This window comes from Acomys minous, assembly GCF_964271855.1.
Source record: "Acomys minous genome assembly, chromosome: 15".
Taxonomy (NCBI): Eukaryota; Metazoa; Chordata; class Mammalia; order Rodentia; family Muridae; genus Acomys; species Acomys minous.
The window spans coordinates 74495204-74522235 of record NC_140497.1 but is presented as its reverse complement, the minus strand read 5'-3'; the positions used below and the strand labels follow the sequence as shown (position 1 = coordinate 74522235).

Genomic DNA, 27032 nt, shown 5'->3' with positions numbered 1-27032 from the left:
TCCATATTATTATCAAGCATTTATTCAGAGCTTAGACTTCTAAAAAACATTTTAGCCATTTGAAAACAATAAAATTCCTAAATCTAGAAAAATAAGAGCTGCCTTTCAAAGGAGACCATGTTCTTCATTCCCTGAGAAGGGTTGGTTGTAACAACACATGTTGTTGAGGAGGTGTGGGATTACATCAGCACAAACACACACACACACACACACACACAGATACACACACGTTACATACACACAGATGTTACACACACACACACACACACACACACACAGATATGGTGCACACCTGAAGAGGGCATCAGATCCCATCATAGATGATTGTGAACCATGCTGTGGTTGCTGGGAATTGAACTCAGGACCTCTGGAAGAGCAGATAGTGCACTTAACCACTGAACCATCTCTCCAGCCCACCAGTGTCTTATTTTCTGAAACCTTGGAAGAAAACTCCATCTTTAGTCATCCCATAAAGGAGTGCTTCCCAGCCTGTGGGTCTCATCCCCACAGGGGTCTCATCATATCAGATATTCTGCTTATCAGATATTTACATTATGATTCATAACAGTAGCAACATTAGAGTTATGAAGCAGCAATGAAAATAATGTTATGGTTGGGGGTCAGCACAGCACAAGGAGCTGTATGAAGTGGTCCACAGCATTAGGAAGATTGGGAAACACTGCTTTGGAGTCTTGCAGAGATAATTTAAGTGTAGATTTTGCCCTCGTGTGTACTTAGTTTCACATCCCTGAGTTATTTGGAGTGCTGGATAGAAGAAAGAGAAGGCAATGCAGCTACCAGGCCGTCCATAAAACGAAACCAGCTGTGTTTGCCTGCAGCAGAGGCGACTTGACAGACACCACAGCATTAATCCTTCCACACATATTTACTTCCCTGTGGGCAGCACTTTACCTTCCACTGTCATTCCAGTGATGACCACAGGAGAGCGCTGTCTCTCTTGGCTCAACCATGTACATTAATTAACCCTGTAGCAACAGAAGGAAATGCTGGCATGGCTTTGTTAAAGTCAGCAGAGAAGAGTAACACGAAACTGAATACTCTCAGGAGTTTGGGTTTTCCACGGCAGTGCCCTTCAAATATGTTTATCACTGTCCACAGGAAGGTATACATGCAGCCAAAGCAACAAAGCTATTTACCTCTATCAGATGTCATGCAACCTCCCCCAAACAAACAACAACAATAACAACAAAACCCCCCAAACACCAACCAAACAAATGCTGGGTGTGGTGGAACACGCCTGTAATCCCAGCACTCAGAAGGCAGAGGCAGGTATATCTCTGTGAGTTTGAGGCCAGCCTGGTCTACAAAGTGAGTCCAGGACAGCCAGAGAAATACTGTTTCAGAAGAAAAAAAAAAAGGTGATATTTTCTCCTCTTCAGATGCTGACTTTAAGATCATGAAACTGATCTTATAATGATACTTATAGTATAGTATAAAGCTACACTAGGGGGTGTAGTTTTAATAACATCTTTCCTCTGTAAACCTCCTTGCATAGCACTCAGCCTTGAGGCAAGATAATTTCAAGCACTACTGCCTGGAAGCAGGCCTCGGGGCCCAGAGGGTGGTCAGCTGTAAGGCTCAACTCCAACACCGAAAAGCCAGACAGGCCAGCTCTATGTTCTAGTGTCTTTCTCCTCGTGATGTTTGTCCACCCCCTGTGGACACACCCATCCTGTACAGAGGACATGACTCCCTACAGAAACCACTGGGAGGCTATGGTGTGAGAATCTAACAGACAAGTATTGTATTGATTATAGTCAGTACAACAGCTGTTATTCACAAACTGCTACATCAGCTCAATCCACCTATGTTTTCTCATATAGCTGGTACTTGCTATGGCTGCCTGTTATGTTACAGCTTGGAACAATGCTGTCTTCATAAGCTTCATCCAGTCTGCTTATTTATCTGGTGTAATGTAGCACGCTGACGTGTTAGGACCGCTGACAGCCTTAGTACACACTTAACCAGGAGGACGGCCCGCACAGGGGCTGATGGAGGAGGAGGATGCATTCAAGGGCCATACTGGGAGGCCCTGTCTCAAAAAAGGGGAGGTGCCTATCAGTTGAATCAGATCATCCAAATGTTCGTGAAATGTATCGTCGTGAACCTAGGAGGTTTGGACCTGATGATGGTTCACTAGGCTCTCCAGAGGACGCGGCTCCTGCTGCCTTAGTTAGGGGCACGTGGTAATACAGAGTTGAACACACTCTGGCCTCAGGTCTTACTAATATTTGGTGTCATTGGTGTCTTGGATACAAGATTTAAAAGGCATAGTCTTGTGCACGGTTTGTTTCATTTTTCACATATTGTAACTTTACATTGCTAACATCTTACATTTTCTCCTTCACTGTTTCAGTGTAGATCAAAAAACAAGGGAAAAATCAATACAAATAAATAAAGGTTGTGGATGGAGCTCAGCTGGTGGAGTGCCTGCTTAGCATGCTCAGTCCTGAGTCAGCCCCTGCACAGCATCCGCAGAACACACCTAACATGCCCGAAATCCCATGAATCAGCAAACAGGGTCAGGGTGATCAGTGGTTCAGGGTTAGCCTTGGGTACATAGTGAGTTTAAGACCAGCCTGGGGTACGTGAGATGGCCTTAAAAACAAGATGTTTCTGATAGGAATGAACAGAACTTTCCACTTACGTGTGTAACTCCAGAGAAAATCCATCACGGAGATAATTCTTTTCAGGTTAACAAGAAGTATTTGATATTGGTGAAAATAGAAAGTGCATTTCTAAGAAAATCTTAGATGTAGCTTTTTAAAAGCTGACTAAAGTGCTTTACTATAATGCTGTCTTGTATTCTTTTCTTTCCGTTTAGGAGAGCCTCCAGAATTCCCCTTTACGAGTCTGGACCAGTAGAAGCTGTCACTATTGGCTCTGTAGACTTGGCTTTACTCTTAACTTTCGCTTTTTGACAACAAAAACTATATCACTATTTTGATTCTAAGTTGATTCTGTTTTAAAGTCGTTGGGGCTGGATTTCCTAGTCCATCGTGAAGACTTGGTAGCACTGGCTGGAGGCCCATGATGCTGGCAGAGTGTGCACAGGCTTCGCAGAGGTCTGTGCAGCCTCGTGCCTCAGCACAGCGCCCTCCCTGGGCCACGCCTGTGTCTTTTTGAGCACAGAAAGCAAAATCATCACTATAAAAACAAAAATTAAAGCACAGCTCCAATATGATTTGATGTGATTGGCCGACACCCCCCAAATCAGTGAAATTAAAATGAAACCCTTGTACTGATTTGTACTGATCCAAACCAAAGAGTCTGTCCATGGATGGTGAAAAGGGAAAACCAGTGCTGCTATATAAAAAGAAAAGAAAGAGAAAACCTTTACTGTCTGTCAGTGTCAGTGCTCCCTGGACACTTCAAAGGCTTTCCTTTGCAGTGTTTTCTTTTGATAGCTGTCTGTATCAGCTCAGCTGCTGCTCCCATGGTTTTCCCTTTCACTGTCCATTTATGTATTTGATGGATTAATGCATATGTATGTTTTTACTCTAAAAAGTGAAAGGTAAAAGCAGAGCTATAGCAGCTGAGTCAGTACTGACAACTGCAAACTAGGATCCTGTAGGGGTGGATGTGGGGGGCTCTGAGGGCGGGAGCAGAAGGACCCTTCTTCCCCTCCCCTTCTCTTGTTCTAGTTTTGGTCTCGGACGTTAGTGTCAAGTTTTGTATTATAAAAGAGCCATCCTGATTTTTTTTTTTGCCATAAAACAGACATATTTTTAAAGAACATATACAAATAGCTCTTCACTCAAGGATGAAAATGGCTTGTTCCAAACTTGCTTTTCTCATAATTCAAACTGAAAGTTTCTTGCTAAATTTATGGCCCCAAAGAGTAGAAAATATAGAATCTAAACCTTTTTGATGCTGTTCTTATAAATCATGAAAAAATTTAAAGAATAAGTAAAAGATATTTTTTAAGAAGTAAAGGAATAGAATTGAAGGGAACATTAGAGACCATCTAGAATACTTTTTAAAATTGTACTTTACCAAAATTGAGGCAGGGCAGCATGTGACAGAGCCTCAACCAGAACCCGGCTTAGTCCACCTGATCCTGCCGGGCCAGCAGGACTGCTGTGTGCTGACTCAGGCTGTCCTAATGATGACAGGATTGAGAAGACTGTATTAACTGATAATACGTTTTCTCAGAAGTCACCTATGTTCCAGAGGTTACATTTCCATGTTATCTCTGTACATGTCCTCAAAGAAGCTAAGTCTGAAGGTTTTCTGATTGGGTTTGGCTGTTTTTCTTATTGGTACTAGGGTCAGAGCGGGCACTCTTCCACTGAGCTGTGTCTCCAGGTCAAACACACTTCTTAAAGTCCAGGCCAGCAATCCATTAATTCTTGTGAGATAGTTTTTAATATACAGCTTACAGTCATAAGTCTATAATCTAATAGCTCATGTATACTTAATTCTTGTGTGAATGCCTTGTAGCATTATAATATAATCAGTCAGAATCTAGTGCTTTATGTACTTATTCCTTATGGAACATTTTTAATATATAACAATCACATAAAGCCAACTTAAACATACATCAAATGTAAATGTGAGAACTTTGTTCTAAGTCCTATAGGCACTGATACTACACTATAGACAAATGCATAATTACATGATATTTCTATATTAGCACCTGTTAAGTCATTATGTGTACAAGAAAGTAGATATACATTTATTCTTATTTTCAAGGAGATAGTTACATATGTGTATGTGTATATATGTAATGTGATTATTGACTACATATTGGTTTAATAAATGATTTTTTTAAAAAAATGAATCTGTTTGAAGTACAAATAAAAGTTATTAAGAAAAAGTTTGTCTTGGTCCTATGTTTTCAAGTTAAGAAGTTTGATTGCATCCAAACTAAGTTTTACTCTTGACACAAATTTCCAAGCCTATTGAATATATGTTAGAAATAGGAAGAAATGTACAGCATGTATTCCAATCTGGAAGCTTTTTGAATTCTAGAAAGTGGATGATACAGTAGTCATAGTTCTGGGTGGGGTCTCATTGCATAACACTAAGTGTTAACATGTTCGCATGAAGTGCTTCCTTATCTAAGTTTTGATATTGTGTGGCTCTGCTCAAATCAGCCCATTTGTGATTTGGGTTCTGCTAAGTCTTCACAGCTTGGGCTCCACTCAGCCGGTGCTGAGGGCTGTAGGAAGACTTGGAATCCTGAGGCAGCCTGGCTCCTCCTGGAGAACTGCCACACGCTGAGTTTGTGGAAGGAAATGGTATTGCTGTGTTTGATATCACTGGTTCAGTGAACTAAATTTCTCTTTACTCAGGCAAATAGCTGTTCTGACTGAAGGAAATATATGTTTTTTAAAGTTGATTTTCATTCCTGTTTGTAATTGGAGAGAATGAAGTTTTGAGTGCTTAAATTGCCCAATACTATATTCCCCTAACTCTAAATATGTATATTTAGTCACTCATACTTTTGTATTCAGTATCTTTTTGAGACTCTGATATTCTCCCTCTCTCTCCCTCTCCCTCTTCCTCTGTGTGTGTGTGTGTGTGTGTGTGTGTGTGTGTGTGTGTGTATGGTTCTTTTCAAGACATGGTTTCTCTGTGTCGCCCTAGCTGTTCTGGAACTCACTCTGTAGACCAGGTTGGCCTCGAGCTCACAGAGATCTGCCTGCCTCTGCCTCTCATGGGCTGGCATTGCAGGCATGTGTCACCATGCCCAGCTGAGACTGATACTGTGAAGCAAAATAGCTCTTCTCAGTATTCTGAGGCTCATTTGTTTGGGGTCTTCAGCACGTTATGCCACAAGAGGAGCGTGTCTCCACAGAAGGTAAGCTGTGCCTCAGCACAGCAGGACCAACTACTTCATTTTGACTAGCGCCCACGCTGCTAACTCCTGTGGGGATGATAAGGTCAGAAAATGCTGCAAATGTCCAAGATGGTTTTTGTTTTGCCTCTCCAGGAGCATCGTCTGGCTCCATCAGGCTGTGTGCTGGGACGGCTCACATGGGCTGCCTTTGTCTGATTTGGTCTTTTTTTCCAGATAGAAGAGCTGGAGAAACAGTTAGTCCTTGCCAACTCAGAGCTCACCGAGGCGCGCACAGAGCGGGACCAGTTCAGTCAGGAGTCAGGAAATCTGGACGACCAGCTCCAAAAGCTGTTGGTGAGATTTTGCTCTAAAGTACACAATTTAGGATCTGGGAAAGTTTTCAGGACATTTCAAACAAACTAGTTTACATTATAAAATGACAGATTTGACAAACTATGCATGTACGTGGAGTATCATTGTGTACAGGTCACGTGTTTTAAATAAGATACTATATGCTCTGGGTCTTTCCCCTTAGGCATGGCTGTTCCGGGGATAGATAAGGTAGGCAGGCCTTCAGGTAGCCATAGTCTTTGAATTAGAACTACCATCTACTAAATTCAAGGAGTGATTGTTCATTTTGAAACAATACCATTCAAAACACAAACCAGGCACTTCCCAGACGTTGAGATTACAGGTGTTCTGAGATGCCACCGACCAGCTAAAGCCTTAAGCAAAATATTCATATGGTTTGCTAGGAACTAATCGCTCTTAGTGAAGCCGTTGGAAAGCACTCACTCTCCATAATCAAAGGCTTCTCGGCTCACACAGCTCCAGCCCGGGTGAGGCAGACAGAAGGGTTTGCTCTGACCCCGGCACAGGGCGTGGGAGAAGAGCGTTCTCGCTTCTTTCAGGCAGATCTACACAAGAGGGAGAAGGAGCTGAGTCTGGAGAAGGAGCAGAACAAGCGCCTGTGGGACCGAGACACAGGCAACAGCATCACCATCGACCACCTGCGGCGGGAGCTGGACGACAGGAACATGGAGGTGCAGCGGCTGGAGGCGCTGCTCAAGGCCATGAAGAGCGAGTGTCAGGGCCAGATGGAGCGGCAGGTGAGAGCGTGCAAGCTGTGCCTGTGCCACTGCAAGTGGCCTCTTGAAGTCTGCTTGAGAACTTCTTTCTATACACACACACACACACACACACACACACACACACATACAGAGAGAGAGAGAGAGAGGAGTGCCCTGATGTGATGTGCTGGGAGCAAAATGATTTAAGGCCGGCTATCTGGACTATTCAGGATTTCATGCTTTGAGCTAACTTCACTGTATTAACAACCTCTAAGCCCCACCCTCCCCCCCCCCCCAAATCATGAAACTTTCTTTGACCGTAGATGGCAGCCATTCAGGGGAAGAATGAGAGCCTGGAGAAAGTGTCCTCCCTCACCGCACAGCTGGAGTCCACCAAGGAGATGCTGCGCAAGGTGGTGGAAGAGTTGACAGCCAAGAAGATGACCCTGGAGAGTTCAGAGAGGACGGTGTCTGACCTGACAGCTTCCCTCCAGGAGAAGGAGCGAGCCATCGAGGCCACCAACGCTGAGATCACTAAGCTCCGCGCGCGGGTGGACTTGAAGTTGCAGGAGCTCCAACACCTGAAGACTGAAGGCGACCACCTGAGGAACGTGCAGACGGAGTGCGAGGCGCTCAGGCTGCAGATGGTGGAAAAGGACAAGGTCATTGAGATCCTGCGGCAGCAGATTGAGAACATGACACAGCTGGTTGGCCAGCATGGACGGACGGCTGGCGCTATGCAGGTGGAAAAGGCTCAGCTGGAGAAAGAGATTAATGACCGCAAGCTGGAGCTGCAGGAGTTTAAGGTCTGATCGCGTTTGGGCGGGTTAGCTTCCGAATTTTCTGCTCTTAATGCGGCAGTGACCTAATTACTGAGAAGGGTTCTTGATGTTTTTCATGTTTGTGGCCTAAGATAGAAAATATCTGAGTTGATATGCATGTGTGTTTTGAGAAAAGATCCCTTCAGGACGGTCACCTAGCCAGCAGAGGTGGCGGCTGGAGGTGCCTCTTGAAGGTAATAGCTGCTCCTGGCCTGAGCCCTCTGCTCTGTGATCCGCCAAGAGGTGAAGAAGCCGCACAATTCATCCCTGCCATGGAGGACCGAGGTGTCCCAGCTCCCATGCCTTCCTTTCATGATGTGGCCACGGAAACTGGGAGCCAAAGTGCCACCCACACATAAATTATCACAAGAAAACTCTATTAGTGTCCTTGGAAGTGCTGACAAAATTAAAGTAGATAGAATATTGCAGAGACCAGCTTTGTACTATACACGAACGTGTTCTTTTACTCCTTTCACTATACTTTCTATTTGTCATAAACAGATTTTAAAAGATAAAAAAGATGCAAAGATCCGGGAACTTGAAGCCAGGGTGAGTGACCTGGAGCTGGAAAAGGTGAAGCTGGTGAACGCAGGCTCCGAGCGGCTGCGCGCCGTGAAGGACATCAGGCTAGAGAGGGACCAGCTGCTGAACGAGGTGAAGAACAGTAGGACTGAACTCCATAGTCTCTCAGGTACGGCGCCTCAGGTCACACCCCACTAATGTCGTAACGCCCACACAGTGTCGACTCTCTCACCACGAACGCAGATAGCCAGATTGCTCCTGTCACGTGATCCACATGCCGTTCTCCATGAAGAGCTTCTGTGTCTTGGTGTTTACTAACCATTACCTTTACTCAGCCTTAGTTTCCAAGAGGAGGGTAAGGATTCCAGACTCCAGGCCTCCTGAGGTGGTGTTTTTTCAGCTTTGCTTTTATGGAACTGGGAACCTTGCCTCTTTGAGTCAAATTACTTGATTGAAGGTTTAATGTACAGACATGTATGTATGAAGAGAAATTAAGGAAAACCACTAAAAGGAAAAGTCCATATAATGAGGACTTGAACAGGGGCAGTGGCAGGAAGGATGGAAGAGCAAAGAATTAAGACGACTTTGGGCCCATGTAGTAGTACATGCCTTTAATCCCAGAAATTGGGATGTAGAGGCCGTGAGTCTCTGAGTTCAAGACCAGCCTGGTCTACACCATGATTTTCAGGACAGTCAGAGTTATATAGTGAGACCCTTTCTCAAAATAAGCAAACAAACAAACAAACAAATCAGGCACACCTCCACATTCCCTACCCCCCACAAGACAAAGTCTAATTTGGGAGGTTGCCGCAGTAGAACCTAGGGCCAGAGCATTTCTTCTGGGTTTCTTCTGGGAATGGTGGCACATGACTTTAATCCCAACACTTGGGAGGCAGAGGCATGTGGACCTCTGTGAGTTCTAGGCCAGCCAGGGCTACATCCTTAGTGAGAGCCAGTCTCTAAGTCAGTCATCAGTCGATAAAGACTGACAAACACAATAAGATGGGACGGTTGTCAGCTAATTACAAAGACTGGGCAGAAGCACTGGGTGAGGGTGGGTGAAGGAAGAGCAGGCTAACGGGGGTGCAGCAAACACCTGGAGTGTGTGTGCACACCGCACGTGTGGAACAGCTGAGGGCTGAGGAGATGCGCTTCAGCCAGCCTCTAAGCTGCTGTGATCAGTAAGTACGCAAATTGGTTATTGTTATACAGAGGACTATGAAGTCTTAAAGAGGAATTTTCGAAACAAAAGCGAAGAAATGGAAAACACTACAAACAAACTAAAGATGCAATTAAAGTCTGCGCAGTCTGAGCTGGAGCAAACGAGGAGTACACTGAAGACCATGGAAGGATCTGATGGGCACGGTACGGCTGCTTCATTCCCCCCGTTTTTAGTTCCATTGCCTATGTTTATTAAAACACAAATTGGAGAGACGGCTCAGAGGTTAAGAGCACTGGCTGCTCTTCCAAAGGTCCTGCGCTCAATTCCCAGCAACCACATGGTGGCTCACAACCATCTGTAATGAGATATTGTGCCCTCTTCTGGCCTGCTGGCACACATGTGGGCAGAATACTGCATACATAATAAATAAAAATAAATCTTAAAACAAAACAACCCCTCCCCCCGAAACTTGGATATACTGCCTGCCACGGTGTACTTACAGTCGCCATGGTGCCAGGTCATGAGAACTACACAACCGAGGCAGTGCTGCTGAGTGTCATAAAGCAGTGCTCAGTGCTTTCTAACAGACCACAACGTTCTCCTTACAGAAATGCAAACCACAGAGGCTTTCCATTCAGCCTCATAGTTTACACGTACATTGCCTACATAACCGTAGGGCAGTGGCTAATGGGAAGCCTGATTTCTCCCCTGTGGTGAAAATGAGATGGGACTTGGTACCAGAACTAGATGAGGAGGTCGCTGTCCCGCAAAGCACCGTGGGCATACTGATCCATGCATGCGCCATGTGAGTGACCGTGAGGACTGTCGGGGAGAGAAGCGGCCCCTCGTGCTGTTCTGCCACACTAGGACAGCTATATCAGCTGACTATAAGAATTAGTATTTATCAGGCTGGGCGGTGGTGGCGCATGCCTTTAATCCCAGCACTTGGGAGGCAGAGGCAGGTGGATTGCTGTGAGTTTGAGGACAGTCTGGTCTATAAAGCAAGTCCAGGACAGCCAAGGCTACACAGAAAAACCCTGTCTTGAAAAACAAAAAAGCAAAACAAAACAAAAAAAAGAATTGGTATTTATCAAGTTTAAGTCTTTTTTGTTTGTTTGCATGTGTGCACGTGTATAGACATCAGAGGTTGACATTATGTGTCTTCTTCAATTATTTTCCACTTTATTTTTTGAGAGATAATATTTCTCATTCAGTGAGCCTGGACTGCCTAGCCAGGGAGTGCTAGGTTACATGGGTGCTCATGCCAAGCTTTGCTACAGGGGTCGAAGTTGGGGCCTGATGCTTTCTGAGTGAGCACTTCCCCAGCCAAGCCATCTCAGCCCGTTTCATTTTGTTATTTTAATTAAAAATATTATTTTATTTGTGTGAGTGTGCATGTGTGTGTGTGCATGTGCATGTGCATGTGTGTGCATGAGTGTGTGTGCACATGCACATGTGGTGCTCAGGGGACAGCTTTCTGGAGTTGGCCTCCCCTCCCACCATGTGGCTCTGGGGATCAAGCTCAGGTCGTCCGCCTTTACTGTTGGCCCCTGAGGTTTGTTCGTTTGTTAATTAGAAAATTCAAATACTTGTGCAACAGCATAAATGAAAAACAGGTTTTCAGCTCAGATTAGCCTCAGACTTGGTGTGTGGATGAGATGACTTTCAACTCCTGCTCTTCCTGTCTCAGTTTCCAGAAGCTGGAATTACAGGAATGCCCAGCCACACCAGGCAAGAACTATGCTGCTAATGAAAAATCAAACTTACTATTTTTCTGATGCTTTGTTTCCAACAAATAATATGTTTTTCTTTTCCTTTTTAACTTCTAATTTATAGTTAGGCCTAACCCAAAGCAGTATTCATTTCAAACCCATTTCCTCAGCTGACTTGTAAATAAAAGAGAGGGTCTTCTGATTTAATGGTCTATGTGAAGATCCGCTTCCCATAGCGTATCAATAGCTCACCGTGGTAAGCTATTGGATCGTATCTCATTCTCATCGGGGGCTGGAGAAAGAGAGGGCTCCGTGGATTAGAACACCGGTTGCTCATGCAGAGGACCAGGGTTCGAGTCCCAGCACCCACAGAGGCTCACAACCATCTCTACTCCTGTTCCAGGGAATCCGACTCCCTCTCTGGCCTTCACAGGCACCAGGCACACATGTGGTGCTTACATATAAACACAGGCAAAAAGCTCATACATAGAAAATTAAAAACACAAATCTTTAGAAATTAAAGATAAAAGTCTTATTTTTTTCTAGAAACCGCCATTTTCACTTCTGTGGCATTTTTCCTGTTGAGATGTAGTGAGTTCTAGCACATGACAGTAACCCTGAGAACGAAATGGAATGGTTTGTGATGTCCCTGGAATCTTCTAAAAGTTTGTTAGTAGTAGAAGTCTTAAATGATATTTTAAACATGGGTTTCTGAAAAAAATTATCTTGGTTAAACATATGTGACAGTATTTTTGTATGTTTCCTAGATGTATATAAATTTGTTCAGTGTTATTTTTGCCAATGAAAATGTAAAACTAACAGTAGTGAGTAAAACTAATCCGAGTAGCAGAGAAACCACAAACATCACCATCTATATCTTACTTAGCTTAGAATCCTTGGGTGTTTGCTCCAACTATTATATAACCCAATATTATGAACCTCTAAGACTTGGCTTCATGGTATTTGAATTGACACTTTCCACGGACCTTAGTGAATCTCACTTGTCATCTTGTCATGAATTTCAGTGGCCTCTCAAAATGTACAGCTTGCATCTTTCCCACAGCTATGAAGGTGGCAATGGGCATGCAGAAGCAAATCACAGCCAAGAGAGGCCAGATCGACGCCCTGCAGAGCAAGGTGCAGTTTTTAGAAGAGGCTGTGACAAGTGCCAACAAGGTGAGTCTTTGTCCTGAGAGACCAACACGGTCATTCGCTAACACACTATGAGGCAGAAGAGGGCAGAGCCCAGGAAGCCCAGCTGGGAAGAGTTCTGATGGAGAGAATGAGGGGAAGCTTCCAAAGGAATATTGGAAGTAAATTTTTAACTTAATTTTTAGATTTAAAAAAACTTTTATTTATATGACTGTTTTGCTAGTATATATATATATATATATATATATATATATATATATATATATATGTGCGCACCACATGTGTGCCAGGTGCGTGCAGGGTCAGAAGACATGTCAGACCCCCTGGGACTAGAGGTATGAGTGGTTGTGAGCCACCGTGTGGACACTGACAACAAAACCAGGGTCCTCGGCAACAGTAATTAGAGCTCTGAACTGCTGTCCCACCTCCAGGATCTTAAAGACCAGCTAGTGTCAAGTGCAGGCGCAGTCAGAAACAGGTATAAACAAACTGCAACCAGGATCGCTCTCGTGTCTTCCTAAAACATGGTGTAAAGAATCGTGTGGCAGATGCTCCAGGGCTTAGAAAACATGAGAGCTAGGGGACCACACAGGGAAGCAGGAGCCTCAGAGCAGCGACACAGACTTGCACACATGACCTGTTCAGGCTATAGCAGCTGGGGATGGAGCTCAGGGACAGAGTGCTCACTCACTTGCCCAGCAAGTGCAAAGCCCTGGCTTGGTAAGAAAAGGAAAAAAATTATATATATATATACACACACACACACACACATATATATGTATATAATTATATAATTATATATATATATACACACACACACATACACGTGTGTGCGCGTGCGTGTGTGTGTGTGTGTGTGTGTGTGTGTGTGTGTGTGTGTGTGGTCTTTTATCTTGAAAACTGGAATTTGCTCATGAAACTGTGAAGAGGGAGAAGACCTGGTGTGACTAATAATCCAGGGTGAAGTGAAGCGTGGGCACAGGTGTTTGAAGACAGTGAGTGTGAGCTTTTTGTGTGTTTTTACACAGCTCTGGCTAGTCAGATGGAGTTTTCACAATTATTGAGTGGAAAATATTCATAAGCAGACATAAAATTTGTGTTAGGTTCAAATGTTCTCTGATCTCAATTTGAGGAAAATTTATATTTTTATTTTTATAACAGAGCTGACTTTAATAAATGGGCAAAAGAGATGACATAAGCAAAACTAATGAGCGTAACTGGATTATTTACTAGCTTATCACCCACAGCGAGCCCGCGGGTACTTCAGGGTGTTTGTACATCTGTATACCCTCTTCATCATATCACCCACTTGTTTTCCTTTTCTGTGTTCTTCCCCATTTCCTCAACGTAGTCTTTTTTCTTTTTGTTCATTATTTCCCTCTGGGGATCTGCCGGCCTGCACGTGAAACATGTCCCTGCAGCTCAGAGGCATTCTCTCAAATAAAACAAGAGGAAACTTGTAAGAAGACGCACCTTCCATTCGTTCCATAGACGTTCTTGCCCAACCCAATCAGAAAACGGGAAAAAAAGACACAATACAAAATATGTGTTGTCGTGACATTTTCTGATGCATTTGTAGCAAACATTCATTGTGAAAAAAAATATTCAAAGAAACAGACTAGATTGTGTGTTTCACTTTGACAATTAGCCACTCCTGGCATTTGTTCCACATACTTTTCTAAAGGAAAAAACTTAATTTGAATAATGGTTTTGTTTAATACCAAGCACATTATATCCACAAGTTTTTTCCCACCACTCTGCTGACAGGTGCCTTGAGGACTAGAGCTGTCTGTCTCATTTGTTTCTATGTCATACAACCTACAGTAGACATTTGTGAAATAAATGTTCAACTGTGAAGCAAAATTAAAACTCTTGAGATTTTAGAGTAAATATATCTTCTTTAAATATCTTATTTTTTAAAGTCAATTTCAGTAAAACTTAGCATGTCATTATTCAATCCTGTTGCACCAAAATACTATTTTTCATGATGCATGGCTGCATCATACTTTGTACATGTCACCAAAGATCTAAGGGACCTAAAAAATGATTCTAGTAGAGATGACTGCATCAGACTCAGGAGTCCTTTGAGGAAGTGTTAGGCTTTAGCAGGGATAAGATTAGTGTTAGCAATTATTCCTGATAATTTCTCTTCCATAATTACAGGAGAAACATTTTCTGAAAGAAGAGAAGAGCAAGCTCAGCCAGGAGTTGAGTAGTGTAGCAACAGAAAAGAACAAGATGGCTGGTGAGCTAGAAGCGCTGCGGTCTCAGGAGCGGCGCTTGAAGGAGAAGGTTGCTAACATGGAAGTCGCTCTTGACAAGGTAGCTATTAACTGAGTTGCTGAGGGGATTAACACCCACAGCCGCTGGACAGGATAGCTCTCGGTGGGCGTTCTCTACTGCCATCTTGTATCACATCCCAATTGTACAGCACAAAGGCATGCTGTGTAGACGACACTCATTGCACAGGTACCTCTGCGGGCCACCACACTGCCCGGCAGGTACCTCTGTGGGCCACCACACTGCCCGGCAGGTACCTCTGTGGGCCACCACACTGCCCGGCAGGTACCTCTGTGGGCCACCACACTGCCCGGCAGGTACCTCTGCGGGCCACCACACTGCCCGGCCGGTACCTCTGCGGGCCACCACACTGCCCGGCAGGTACCTCTGAGGGCCACCACACTGCCCGGCAGGTACCTCTGAGGGCCACCACACTGCCCGGCAGGTACCTCTGCGGGCCACCACACTGCCCGGCAGGTACCTCTGCGGGCCACCACACTGCCCGGCCGGTACCTCTGAGGGCCACCACACTGCCCGGCCGGTACCTCTGAGGGCCACCACACTGCCCGGCAGAGCTTCAGTCCCTCGTGGGGAGGAAGGTTGCCATGGCTCTCAGGTAGTCAAAAGCATGGCAGCCATACCTTATATCATGACAGACCAGGGAGTAAAGCGTGAAGCCAGAATCAAGAAAGGCCTGACTCTACGGCCATGGCTCTTCAGCCTTCGAATGCTGCGGCCCTTTAATACAGTTCCTTATGTTGTGGTAACCCCAACCATAAAATTATTTTTGGTGCTACTTCATAATTGCAATTTTGCTACTGTGGTGAGTTATAGTATCTGGTATTTCTGATCGTCTTAGGTAACCCCTGTGAAAGGGTCATTCAACCACAAGGGGTCTTGACCCACAGGTTGAGGGGGCTTTGGGGGAGGGTTTTTGTTTTGTTTTGTTTGTCTGCTGGGCCCCACTTCCTAAGGTTTCCACAGCCTGTGGGGGAACATTTTAGACTCAAGCCATAATAGCATACTTTACCCCCCCAAAACCAACCATTTTCAAGCTAATAGTCACAGAAGCAGTAGATATAATATGTCCTTGCTCTCCTTAGCAGCCTGAGTAAGCATGCCTCCATGAGCATCTGACCCCCATCAAAGATGAGCTAGACTTTAGGTGGACCACAGTCTCTTAGACGCTAGTAAAATGATAGGGGTAATAATATCTGACACCATGGTGGGTCTAGAGGGGCGGGTAGAAACCAGCCGAGAGGAGGGGCCTGACTGTGCTCATCATCTGTTACACAGGGATACAACTGTCTTCCTGCTGCTTAGAAACCCTGAAAACAAAACTGTATCAACCCCAACCCTGAGTTCCTAAGAAGTCAGACCTTTGTGTTTCCTAAAACATGCTGCTCTGAGTTCAGTTGTAGTTTCAGAGTTTTAGATGTGGCCGCAAACTTGCCATATAGCCCAGGGTGACACTGACACTGATCTTTCTCCCTTCGCCTCCTACATCCTAGAATTACAGGCCTGCACCTCTGAGCCCAGAATAAGTTTTACTCTTTGATAAAGCTCATTCCATCCTTAGTTCATTCATCACAACTAATCAAATGCTGAGGGCACACTGCCTAAGACAGACCACGTGACTGAACTAGCAGATAAGGATCATTAGAATGTGTGGCTTTCCTTGAAGAGCTCTACCTTGCAGGTTAATGAAATAAAAGTGCATAAAGAATGGAGGATAAACCACTTATGGTTGCTTGATTGTAGGCGTCTTTGCAGTTTGCAGAATGTCAAGATATAATACAGCGCCAAGAACAAGAATCGGTGCGTCTTAAACTCCAGCACACTTTGGATGTAAAGGTAAGAATATTTTTCATCCATACATAGTTTAAGCAGAAACAATGCTTATGCTTGATACACTTTGATATATTTCCTTTATGCATATTTCTGTCGGGGGGGAGGGAATGTTTATATCCATGCACTGTAGAGGCCAGAGGTCAACGTTAGGTTTCTTCCTTGGTCACTTCTCCACAGGACCTCTCACTGAACTTGGGGCTCACTAACTAGGTTGGGCTGGCCAGCCAGGGAGCCCTGGATCCAGCTCTCCCACCTCCCAGCGCCGCAATTGCAGACTTAGGCCACTGCACTTGGCTCATACATGAATACTGGGGGTGGAGTCCTTATGCGTGCACAAGCTCTTTCCTCTGAGCTAACTCCCAGGTGCCTGCGTACCTTACATGTCAACATACCACGTCATCTGCTTGTGCACTTACAGTTTGTAGAGGTTGCTACTCACATACGGACTGTCAGGAAGGTAACACTGAAACATCACATAGTGGGCAAGAAGCCAGTGAAACTGTTCCACCATGCCTGCCTTAAATACCTAAGGGCCTAGAATTATAGGCCTGCACCTCTGAGCCTAGAATAAGTTTTACTCTTTGATAAAACTCATTCCATCCTTAGTTCATTCATCACAACTAATCAAATGCTGAGGGCACACTGCCTAAGTCAGGCCACGTGACTGAATGTAGCTGTCCAGTGAACACAAAGACCCAAGGGTCAACGTTTGGCTTGTTTATAGAGTAATCCACATGACAAAACATGTTTTCTTACAAACAGTGCTTTTATACTGAAGTGTGTATATTTTCAGAAGCATAGTTTAAGTTGCTCAGTATCTTAAAGTTTTAATAATAGGTTTTTCCTGTGAAATTAAAAAATAATTATGATTTCACAGTTCTCTGTAGCTGTAGGTTGGCATGCTTTGCTCACACCTGCATTATTTGTAGGATCTGCAGGGCCCTGGATACACCTCTAATTCTTCAACGAAGCCTCGCCTTCTCCAGCCAGCATCCGTAACTCGTTCTCACTCTAACGTCCCATCCTCCCAGTCTACGGTCAGCTTTCTGTCTCATGTTAGTAATAGTCATGTAATCCATTAAATGAATGACAAAATATGAGAGTAATTTCGGTTGAGGGAAAAAAGTCACTTATAAAAGTAATGTTTATAACTAGCATTTTCAGTGACTAGATTTTAGATTTATACAATTTCCTAGGATTCCAGGAGAATGCAGATTGAAAAATTTTTTTCTTCAGTATTTGTTATTTTCTTGGAAAAGACAAAATGAAATAGTCATTGTGATTAGTGATAACAAAAATATTAAGGTAAATTATTTAACTGCATTATATTCAGTTCTAGCACGAGCATGTCTCAGGTTAGACAGCAACCCAGAGGTACTGTAAACAGCGAGCTCCGTGCTAAGTTCCACAGAGCAGCATATCTGCCACTTCACCAAGGTAGAGCTGCGGACGCTGCCATTTCCTAGTAAACTCATTTTAAAGTAATTTTTAAATTTTGTGTACATTGATGTTTTGCCTGGATGTGTGATTGAGTCAGATCCCCAGAAATTCAGGCTTTCTCTGAAGATGTACAAATGTCTTATAATCAGTATCCAGCTCTAACTCTTAAAAAGAAAGACTTCTGCTGGGCGTGGTGGCGCACGCCTTTAATCCCAGCACTCGGGAGGCAGAGGCAGGTGGATCGCTGTGAGTTCGAGACCAGCCTGGTCTACAAAGCGAGTCTAGGACAGCCAGGACTATAAGAGAAACCCTGTCTCAAAAAAACCAAAACAAAAATAAAAGAGAAAGGCTTCTTCCATACGTCAGTTATCATAACCAAATTTTACTTTTAAAAGTCCTGTCTTTTAAAAAAATTTTTAAATTCTTTATTTTATTATATGTGCATTGGTATTTTGCCTGCATGTGTGTCTGTGTGAGTGTGTTGGATCTTCTAGAACTGGATAGCATGACAGACAGTTGTGAGTTGCCATGTGGGTGCTGGGAATTGAACCTGGGTCCTCTGGAAGAGCAGACAGAGCTCTTAACCACTGAGCCATTTCTCCAGCCTAAAATTTTTAAAAAAGATTTAATTAATTATTATTTATACAGTATTCTGTCTGCATGTGTGATAGGGAGCCACAAGAGGGCACCAGATCTCATTACAGATGGTTGCGAGCCACCTCGTGGTTGCTGGGAATTGAACTCAGGACCTTTGGAAGAACAGACAGTGAGTGCTCTTAACCTCTGAGCCACTTCTTCAGCCCCATAAGTCCTGTCTTTAAAATGGCAACAGAATCCTCAGGACCATTGCAAGTACTATTTAAATAAAAGTTAGATGCTATCCAAGTCACTAATAGTTGAAACAGACTTGTGCACTGCAAAATAAACCAGCATTTATTCTGCTTTTTCATAGTTTCTGTTTATGAGCTAAACTGATTTTATAAAAGAATATAGTGTACAGATGTGAAAAGCTAACCTCGTGTTTGTGTGTCCCCTTCCCAGCACTCGATGAAAACCAACACCCTGAAGGAAGACCCCACGCGGGACCTGAAGCAGCTGCTGCAGGAGCTCAGGAGCGTGATCAACGAGGAGCCGGCCATGCCCCTGAGCAAGGCCGAGGAAGACGCCAGGACGCCGCCGTCTCTTGGAGCACTGTAGGTGGCTCTGTAAGGCACACTCCTCTCAGGAGTGTGTCACCATTAAGTTGTCACATGTCCCTATAGGAGGGTCAATGATTAGGCAACCTTGAAGAGACTGTAACGTTACCAGGAATAGCACCATGGAGGTGGAGGGCTGAAGCAAAAGCCAGCAGGCCAGCCCCCAAGAGCACAAGGAAATGACCCGTGCCCGGGGCTGGTCCGTGTGACTGTGTAGTGATGTAGGAGTCCCAAGAGGTTTCACATCCACAGTCTTACTTGAATGTCACACCACCAGTTGTCACAAGGTGGGACAACATTTATTTATCCCATGTTACAAGTGAGCAAAACAAGTTCCAAAGGGCTGATTTGTGTGCAACACACAGTCCATTGCAAAGCCAGAGCCATACAGCACTGAGGACCACAGGCCCTCAGGGAATAAGCTCATAGGAAAAGCCTAGGTCACTGGCTATTCTTGACAATGGCTTATATCAAATTAATAAGAAGTCCCTTCCAAAACACGCCCAGTCAGCTCCCAGCCCTCCCTTCGTATCTGCAGAGACCAGCGAGACTCCTGTGTGCTTTTCAGATGCTCTTGTATCATCACTTAGATGAACTTACATTAAATGTTCAACATGGTGTCCATGTTAGTACTGATCTTATCTTTGTAATATTAATGTGTTTATATGGCAAATATCTGAAAGAACTTTTCTGAAGTAGTAATAACAGAAAGCATTAGTAATATATAAGCTATCCATCATGACACTGTATTACCTTTGTCATATAATGTAAGACATGTTCTGTTGGCTATTCCAGTAAAGAATCCTTTGACTCACAGAGCACTTTGTTTGCTGTGTGTGTGAGAATGAGACAGGAGGATCACTGTGTAGCCCTGGCTATTGTAGAACTCACTGTGTAAACCTGGCTACTCTCAAACTCAGTCACCCGCCAGCCTCTGCCTCCTCAGTACTGCACCACCACACATAGCCTTTCTTTCTTTCTTTTTTTAAATAGAGTCCTACCTCAGCCTGGCTTTGAACTCTTGTCTTCCTGCCTCAGCATCCAGCATATTAAGACTATAAGCATGCATGTGCTAGCATGCCAGGCTGAGCACTTTGACTGTTCTTGTAACTCTAATAGGCCTTCTAGGCCAGGCCAGGATTGTTAGGTCATTTGACAGATGAGTAAATTTCATCATAGATTGCCCTGCCTCTTATGGAAGTAAGAGACTGCCAGAAGTCACCAGGAGCTCTGGTTCTGAGCACTGATGACTCTGCAGGGTTGCCATGCTTCCCCAGTCAGTTTCTATCACTGCACTCTCCAGTGGCCTTGAACTCTTTATCAGGAGTGCATCAAACAAATCTATTTGGTGAGAATTTGGGTTAATTTTCTGTAATACTACAAATGGCTTTGTCTCTAAAGTCTCAGTTCTGCCTAAAGTTAAAAAATGCATGGAAGAAAGCGGTTGTAGTGGTACATGCCTGAAATCCACCAATTGTGAAGCAGAGGCAGGAGGATTGCTGCAGTGAGGCCAGCCCGATTTACATGGTGAGTTCCAGGCCAGCCAGGGTTACATAGTCCCGACCTGTTAAAACAACAACAAACTAAAAGCCAAAAACTAACCTGTGGAAGAAAGCATTGTCTGAGCTGAAATCGAGAGCTAGCTGGCTTTTGGTAGATTTGCTTGGTTGCCTAAAACACAGCTGTAGCTTAAAGAAAAAGAGTAGTTGATGTCTTCTAAAATACCAAGAATCCAGAAATACACGTGTGTATAGTCAGCTGAGTTCTGTCTGTCTGCACAGAGATGTCTGTGTAGTTGACTGTCCTGTCTGTCTGCACAGAGATGCATGTGTGTAGTTGACTGAGTTCTGTCTGTCTGCACAGAGATGCATGTATGTAGTTGACTGAGTCTGTCTGTCTCCACAGAGAAGACAGAGTACGAGACTGCATCACTGAATCGAGTCTGAGATCTGAGCTCTGCCACAGGTAAGAGGATCAGACTATGAGTCTGAGCCATTGTACAGCAATGTTTTATATGGTCTGGCAATTTGGGAAGTTGGTTTGGCTAGTTTTCATGGAACTTGATGTGCATATTAGCTTCAGGACAGTCAGGCCTGTTACACAGAGAAACTCTCTCAAAACAACAACAGCAACAGCAAAACAACAACAACACAAAACATAAAACTGTCTTACCACTGCCTGCTACAGTAAAACCTGGCCTCTCAGCCTGACATTGAAAACTCTGACTTGTAGCAGCTGGTCTGTCCTGCCTAGTTTTAAGTCAACCTAGTACAAGCTAGAATTGTTTTGAGAAGAGGAAACTATATTTGAGAGAATACCTCCATAAAATTGGCCGGTAGGCAAGCCTATAGGGTATTGCCTTGAATGATTGACGTGAGAGGCTCAGTCCGCAGGGAGTGGACACAGCACTGGGCAGGTGGTCCTGAGTTGTTTAGGAAAGTAGGCTGAGCAAAGCCATGAGGAACAAGTCATACGGCAGCATTTCTCTATGGCCTCTGCTTCATTCCTTCCTCTAGGTTTCACTTTGTAGACCAGGCTGGCCTCGAACTCACAGCGATCCGCCTGCCTCTGCCTCCTGAGTGCTGGGATTACAGGCGTGCACCACCATGCCTGGCTCCTTTTTCTAGGTTTCTACCTTGAGTTTCTGACACAACTTTCTTCCATGATGAACTGTGGTATCAGCAAAGTAAACCCTTTCCTTCAAGCTGCTTTTAGCCACCGTGTTTCATCATAGTGACAATACCCCTAAGACACACCTTCACTGCTCTGCTGTCACCCGTACCTTAAAGACACACCTGCACTGCTGTACTGTCAGCCATACTGTAAGACACACCTGCACTGCTGTACTGTCAGCCATACTGTAAGACACACCTGCACTGCTGTACTGTCAGCCATACCCTAAGACACATCTGCACTGCTGTACTGTCAGCCATACCCTAAGACACACCTGCACTGCTGTACTGTCAGCCATACCCTAAGACACACCTGCACTGCTGTACTGTCAGCCATACCCTAAGACACACCTGCACTGCTGTACTGTCAGCCATACCCTAAGACACACCTGCACTGCTGTACTGTCCCCCATACCCTAAGACACACCTGCACTGCTGTACTGTCCCCCATACCCTAAGACACACCTGCACTGCTGTACTGTCAGCCATACTGTAAGACACACCTGCACTGCTGTACTGTCAGCCATACTGTAAGACACACCTGCACTGCTGCACTGTCAGCCATACCCTAAGACACATCTGCACTGCTGTACTGTCACCCATACCCTAAGACACACCTGCACTGCTGTACTGTCAGCCATACTGTAAGACACACCTGCACTGCTGTACTGTCAGCCATACTGTAAGACACATCTGTACTGCTGTACTGTCAGCCATACCCTAAGACACACCTGCACTGCTGTACTGTCAGCCATACCCTAAGACACACCTGCACTGCTGTACTGTCAGCCATACCCTAAGACACACCTGCACTGCTGTACTGTCAGCCATACTGTAAGACACACCTGCACTGCTATACTGTCAGCCATACTGTAAGACACACCTGCACTGCTGTACTGTCAGCCATACCCTAAGACACACCTGCACTGCTGTACTGTCAGCCATACCCTAAGACACACCTGCACTGCTGTACTGTCCCCCATACCCTAAGACACACCTGCACTGCTGTACTGTCAGCCATACTGCAAGACACACCTGTACTGCTGTACTGTCAGCCATACTGTAAGAACCACCTGCACTGCTGTACTGTCAGCCATACTATAAGACACACCTGCACTGCTGTACTGTCAGCCATACCGTAAGACACACCTGCACTGCTGTACTGTCAGCCGTACCATAAAACACATCTGCACTGCTGCACTGTCAGCCATACCCTAAGACACACCTGCACTGCTGTACTGTCAGCCATACTGTAAGACACACCTGCACTGCTGTACTGTCAGCCATACTGTAAGACACACCTGCACTGCTGTACTGTCCCCCATACCCTAAGACACACCTGCACTGCTGTACTGTCAGCCATACTGTAAGACACACCTGCACTGCTGTACTGTCAGCCATACTGTAAGACACATCTGCACTGCTGTACTGTCACCCATACCCTAAGACACACCTGCACTGCTGTACTGTCAGCCATACCCTAAGACACACACATCTGCACTACTGTACTGGCTCTAATCTAACCAGATCACACACACACCTTTTTCTTAAATCTTGAGGCAGGATCTCAAGCATTACCAAGAATGGGTGATCTTGGATCAACTCCAGATGCTTCTGCCTCTACTGCTAGGATTACAGGCACAGGCTGTTCTCTGTCTGTCTCTGTCTCTGTGTCTCTGTGTCTTTTGTCTGTATCTCTGTCTCTGTCTCTCTCTCTTTTTCTCTGTGTGTGTGTGTTGATCAAACCCAGCTCTTTGTACACAACAGGCAAGCACTGCACTAAGCTGTCTTTAGTCCCCAATTGATTACTCTCAATTCCCAATGTTTCACTTTCCTTTTTAAGATTTTTTCTTATATATATTTATTTATGGTGTGTGTGTGTGCATGTGTGCATGCATGTGTGCGCATGCGCATCTCACAGCTGTCTTCCTCTTGACTTCACATTTTCTCCCAAAAGAGCCAGAGCTTCAGTCTGGATCTGCCCCCAAATTGTGCTCAAATGAAAACACATTTTATCATAAAGCTAACACTTTATGATCTATCTAGCTATTAATATAAAAATAAATTGACCTTAGGGTATAGCTTGTTCTTACACATAGCCATTGGTTCAATTCCCAGCACCCTTCTCTACTAAAGAATAAACTATTTCTTGCTCAGATTTGTATTATATTAATAAGAAAATAACTTATCTTTTGTGTGTGTGTTGTTTTGTTTTTGTTCTTTAAGACAGGAGCTCACACTATGTAGCCCTGGCTGATCTGGAACTCACCATGTAGTCCAGGCTGGCCTGGAGTGCACAGAGATCTGCCTGCCTCTGCCTTCTGAGTGCTGGCATTAAAGGCACAGTAGCCTACCTTTAAAACACTGTATCTGTCATGTCTCCTGTTCTCCTACCAACAGAAGCAACAACTCGCTGAGGGAGTCCACTGAAGGCAGCAAATCTAGCGAAACCCTGAGCAGGTGAGACATGATTTCACTGCCCCTAAGTTATAAAATATCCTTTTTGTTCTGTTCACTGATTGAAAAGACCATAAACTCTATAATGCATAGTGTACTCTCCTAGGCCGGTGGGATCTATACCACTGATTAGCCAGGTTTCAGTCCTGATCCTCCAGTTACATAAAATTATAATAATGTATGCTTATAGAATACTTTAGGAAAATCCTTACTTTACTTTTTTTCATTTTCATGACCAATACAAATATAAACCAGCTCTATATCTTTCTTAAGAGTATGAAAAATGTTTTTCTGGGACTCCTAACATTTTTCTTGCATATATTTATTTATGGTGTGTGTGTGTGTGTGTGTGTGTGTGTGTGTGTGTGTGTGTGTGTGTGTGTGTAAGTGGGAGTGAGGGTATCTCTGACTCTTTGTCTGCTCTTGGGACCCTTTTTCTCCTACTGAGTTGCCTCACCCAGCCCTGACATAAGGCTCTGTGCCTAGTGTTTGGTAACTTGTTTTGCCATGTTCAGATATCCCTGGGAGGTCTGCTCTTTTCTTCAGGGGAATGGAGCAGGAGTGGATCTAGGGGAGAGGGGAGGGGTGGGGCGAAGGCTGGGAAGAGTGGAGGGAGGGGAAACTGTGCTCAGGGATGTATTGTATGAGAGAAGAATTTTTAAAAAAAGAATATGAAAATGATTACATTATTGGAACTGTTTAAATTTAGTTATTGTACTGGTTGGTTTTATGTAACTTGACACAGGCTGGCGCCATCAGGGAAGAGGAGACTCAGTTGAGGAAAGGCCTCCATAAGATCCAGCTGTAGGCAAACCTGTGGGGGGAGGCGCATTTCCTAATTAGTGACTGATGGGAGGGCCCAGCCCACTGTGGGTGGTGTCAGCCCTGGGCTGGTGGTCCTGGGTTCTGTAAGAAATCAGGCTGAGTAAGCCACGAGGAGCAAGCCAGTAAGCAGCATCCCTCTGCATCAGCTCCTGCCTCCAGGTTCCTGCCCTGTTTGAGTTCCTATCCCGACTTCCTTTGGTGATGAACAGTGAGGTGGAAATGTGAGCCAAATAGACCCTCTCCTCCCCACGTTGCTTTGGTCACAGGGTTTCATCACAGCAGTTGTGACTCTACGACAGTAAAGAATGGGCTCAAGCCTCTGAGGGACATTGAAGGCCAGAGAGTATAGTTTTACAATCAAGTTTAGTTGTTTAGGGGATAAGATCTTTTTAGATCAATATAAAGAAGTTAAGTTATTAGAGTTGAGATAGATATTGAATTTCATTCAGAAATTTAAACCCAACAAGACAGGAAAGACATTTACTTCAAGCTGGACAATAATCAAACCACTGTGAATGTAACAGTTATAGAACTCATGATTGTCACATGATTCTCCCTGCTGTATGTAGTTTGTTTTATACATGTGTAATAAATAAATTTATTTTAAAAAAGAATGGGCTCACTCATCCCTGCATCCCCAGCCCTTGAGCACATTGCCCACCAAGAAACCATTCAGTAGATATTTTTTAGTGAATGAATCAAGGCCATATCATAAATACTTTGTGTCTCTGCTTCTTGATCATGATACAGTACATTGAATCTTTTTAAATCTGTCTTTCTTTTCATCTAAACAGAAATGATGTGTTGATTTCCTTCTTCCTTGTGCCTATGAGTAATACCTATATTATAATTCCACCCCTCCTGTCTCCAGCTGCTTTCCAGCTGTCTCATTTTGTCTGTGTGATCTATGTGGTAGCTGTTATCTTCCTGTATTTAGGGTAGAAATGAAGAATCTGAATGTGTAAGCAACTTGCTAAGGGCATTCAGCTTGTAAATTCTGAAGGCCATGTTTAAGCTTGAGCCTTAATGGTGACAAGGCACATGTCTGTGGCCACTACTGTGTACTGCCTCTGGGGGCCTACACTGAGCTGCCTGGGAGGATGCCAGTCACAGGCATGGGGCAGACTTACTTCCCTGAGGTAACAAAAGTTCCACTGTAGAGTTTCTTTGTGATTACAAGAATCTGTTTCTTTCAATAATGACAGTCAATATTTTACTATTAAAAAATCACTGAAAGCTGGGCATGGTGGTGCACACCTTTAATCCTAGCACTTGGGAGGCAGCAGCAGAGTTCAAGGCCAGCCTGGTCTACAAAGTGAGTCCAGGACAGCCAAGGCTACATAGAGAAATCCTGTCTCAAAAAACCAAAAAATAGAATCAATCAATCAATCACTCAATAAAATCACTGAAAAGATATTTGTTTTACAATTGAATTGCCAGCATAGCCAAAGACAGCTAGATCCTTAATCTGCATTTACATAAAATGTATTGTGATAACCAACTGTCAGTACAGCTTTCCAGGAAGTTCACTGTATGCTTTTCAGAGTCTGAGATTTATAACATGTATAACAAGTCATATCATTTTCCCTCTAAAAACCTTCACATTTAGTGTGTGTGTGTGTGTGTGTGTGTGTGTGTGTGTGTGTGTGTGTGTAGTGTGTACATGCGTGTGCCAGGGCACATGTGTGGAGGTCAGAGAACAATCTGTGGGAGCCAGCTCTCTCCCTGCACTGTATGCTCAGGGACTGAGCTCAGATCGTCAAGGCACCTCTCCCTGGTGAGCCATCTGGCCGGCCCTCATACCATTTTTCTTTGGGGTAGTTACAGTCTTACTATCCCTTACCACTTTTGTTCTCTAACTCAAAATTACTATGAAAGTGATAAAGTAACCTCCAATGCTTATCTTCATCAGTCGTCTGTTTGATAACATCCGTTGTCACAGTGACAATTGTTGTAAGCTCAGTCACCCTGAGCACTAAGACTTTACGTATCAGGACTGACCCAGGAATGGCCAGGCCTGTTTTCACCTACTGATCTGGCCACATCTTAGAGTTCTGTAACCTTGT

General features: G+C 44.3%; 1 protein-coding gene across 14 annotated transcripts in view; it reads left to right on the top strand.

Annotated features, from left to right (window-relative positions):
• The window catches only part of CCDC158 (coiled-coil domain containing 158), a 71187-nt gene that overhangs the window by 21644 nt on the left and 22511 nt on the right, over positions 1 to 27032 (top strand). For 8 of the 14 annotated variants that reach the window (XM_084759910.1, XM_084759909.1, XM_084759916.1 and 5 more), the window contains 12 exons: positions 6041 to 6160; positions 6718 to 6915; positions 7200 to 7682; positions 8199 to 8388; positions 9432 to 9584; positions 12157 to 12269; positions 14409 to 14567; positions 16287 to 16379; positions 17306 to 17431; positions 18858 to 19009; positions 20918 to 20977; positions 24085 to 24144. In XM_084759910.1, coding sequence (XP_084616036.1) covers positions 6041 to 6160; positions 6718 to 6915; positions 7200 to 7682; positions 8199 to 8388; positions 9432 to 9584; positions 12157 to 12269; positions 14409 to 14567; positions 16287 to 16379; positions 17306 to 17431; positions 18858 to 19009; positions 20918 to 20977; positions 24085 to 24144 — 1907 coding nt within the window. Of the gene's footprint in view, positions 1 to 2845; positions 4796 to 6040; positions 6161 to 6717; positions 6916 to 7199; positions 7683 to 8198; positions 8389 to 9431; positions 9585 to 12156; positions 12270 to 14408; positions 14568 to 16286; positions 16380 to 17305; positions 17432 to 18857; positions 19010 to 20917; positions 20978 to 24084; positions 24145 to 27032 lie in introns of those variants that run through there. The other 6 variants (XM_084759917.1, XM_084759920.1, XM_084759918.1 and 3 more) reach the window with 5 other exon arrangements.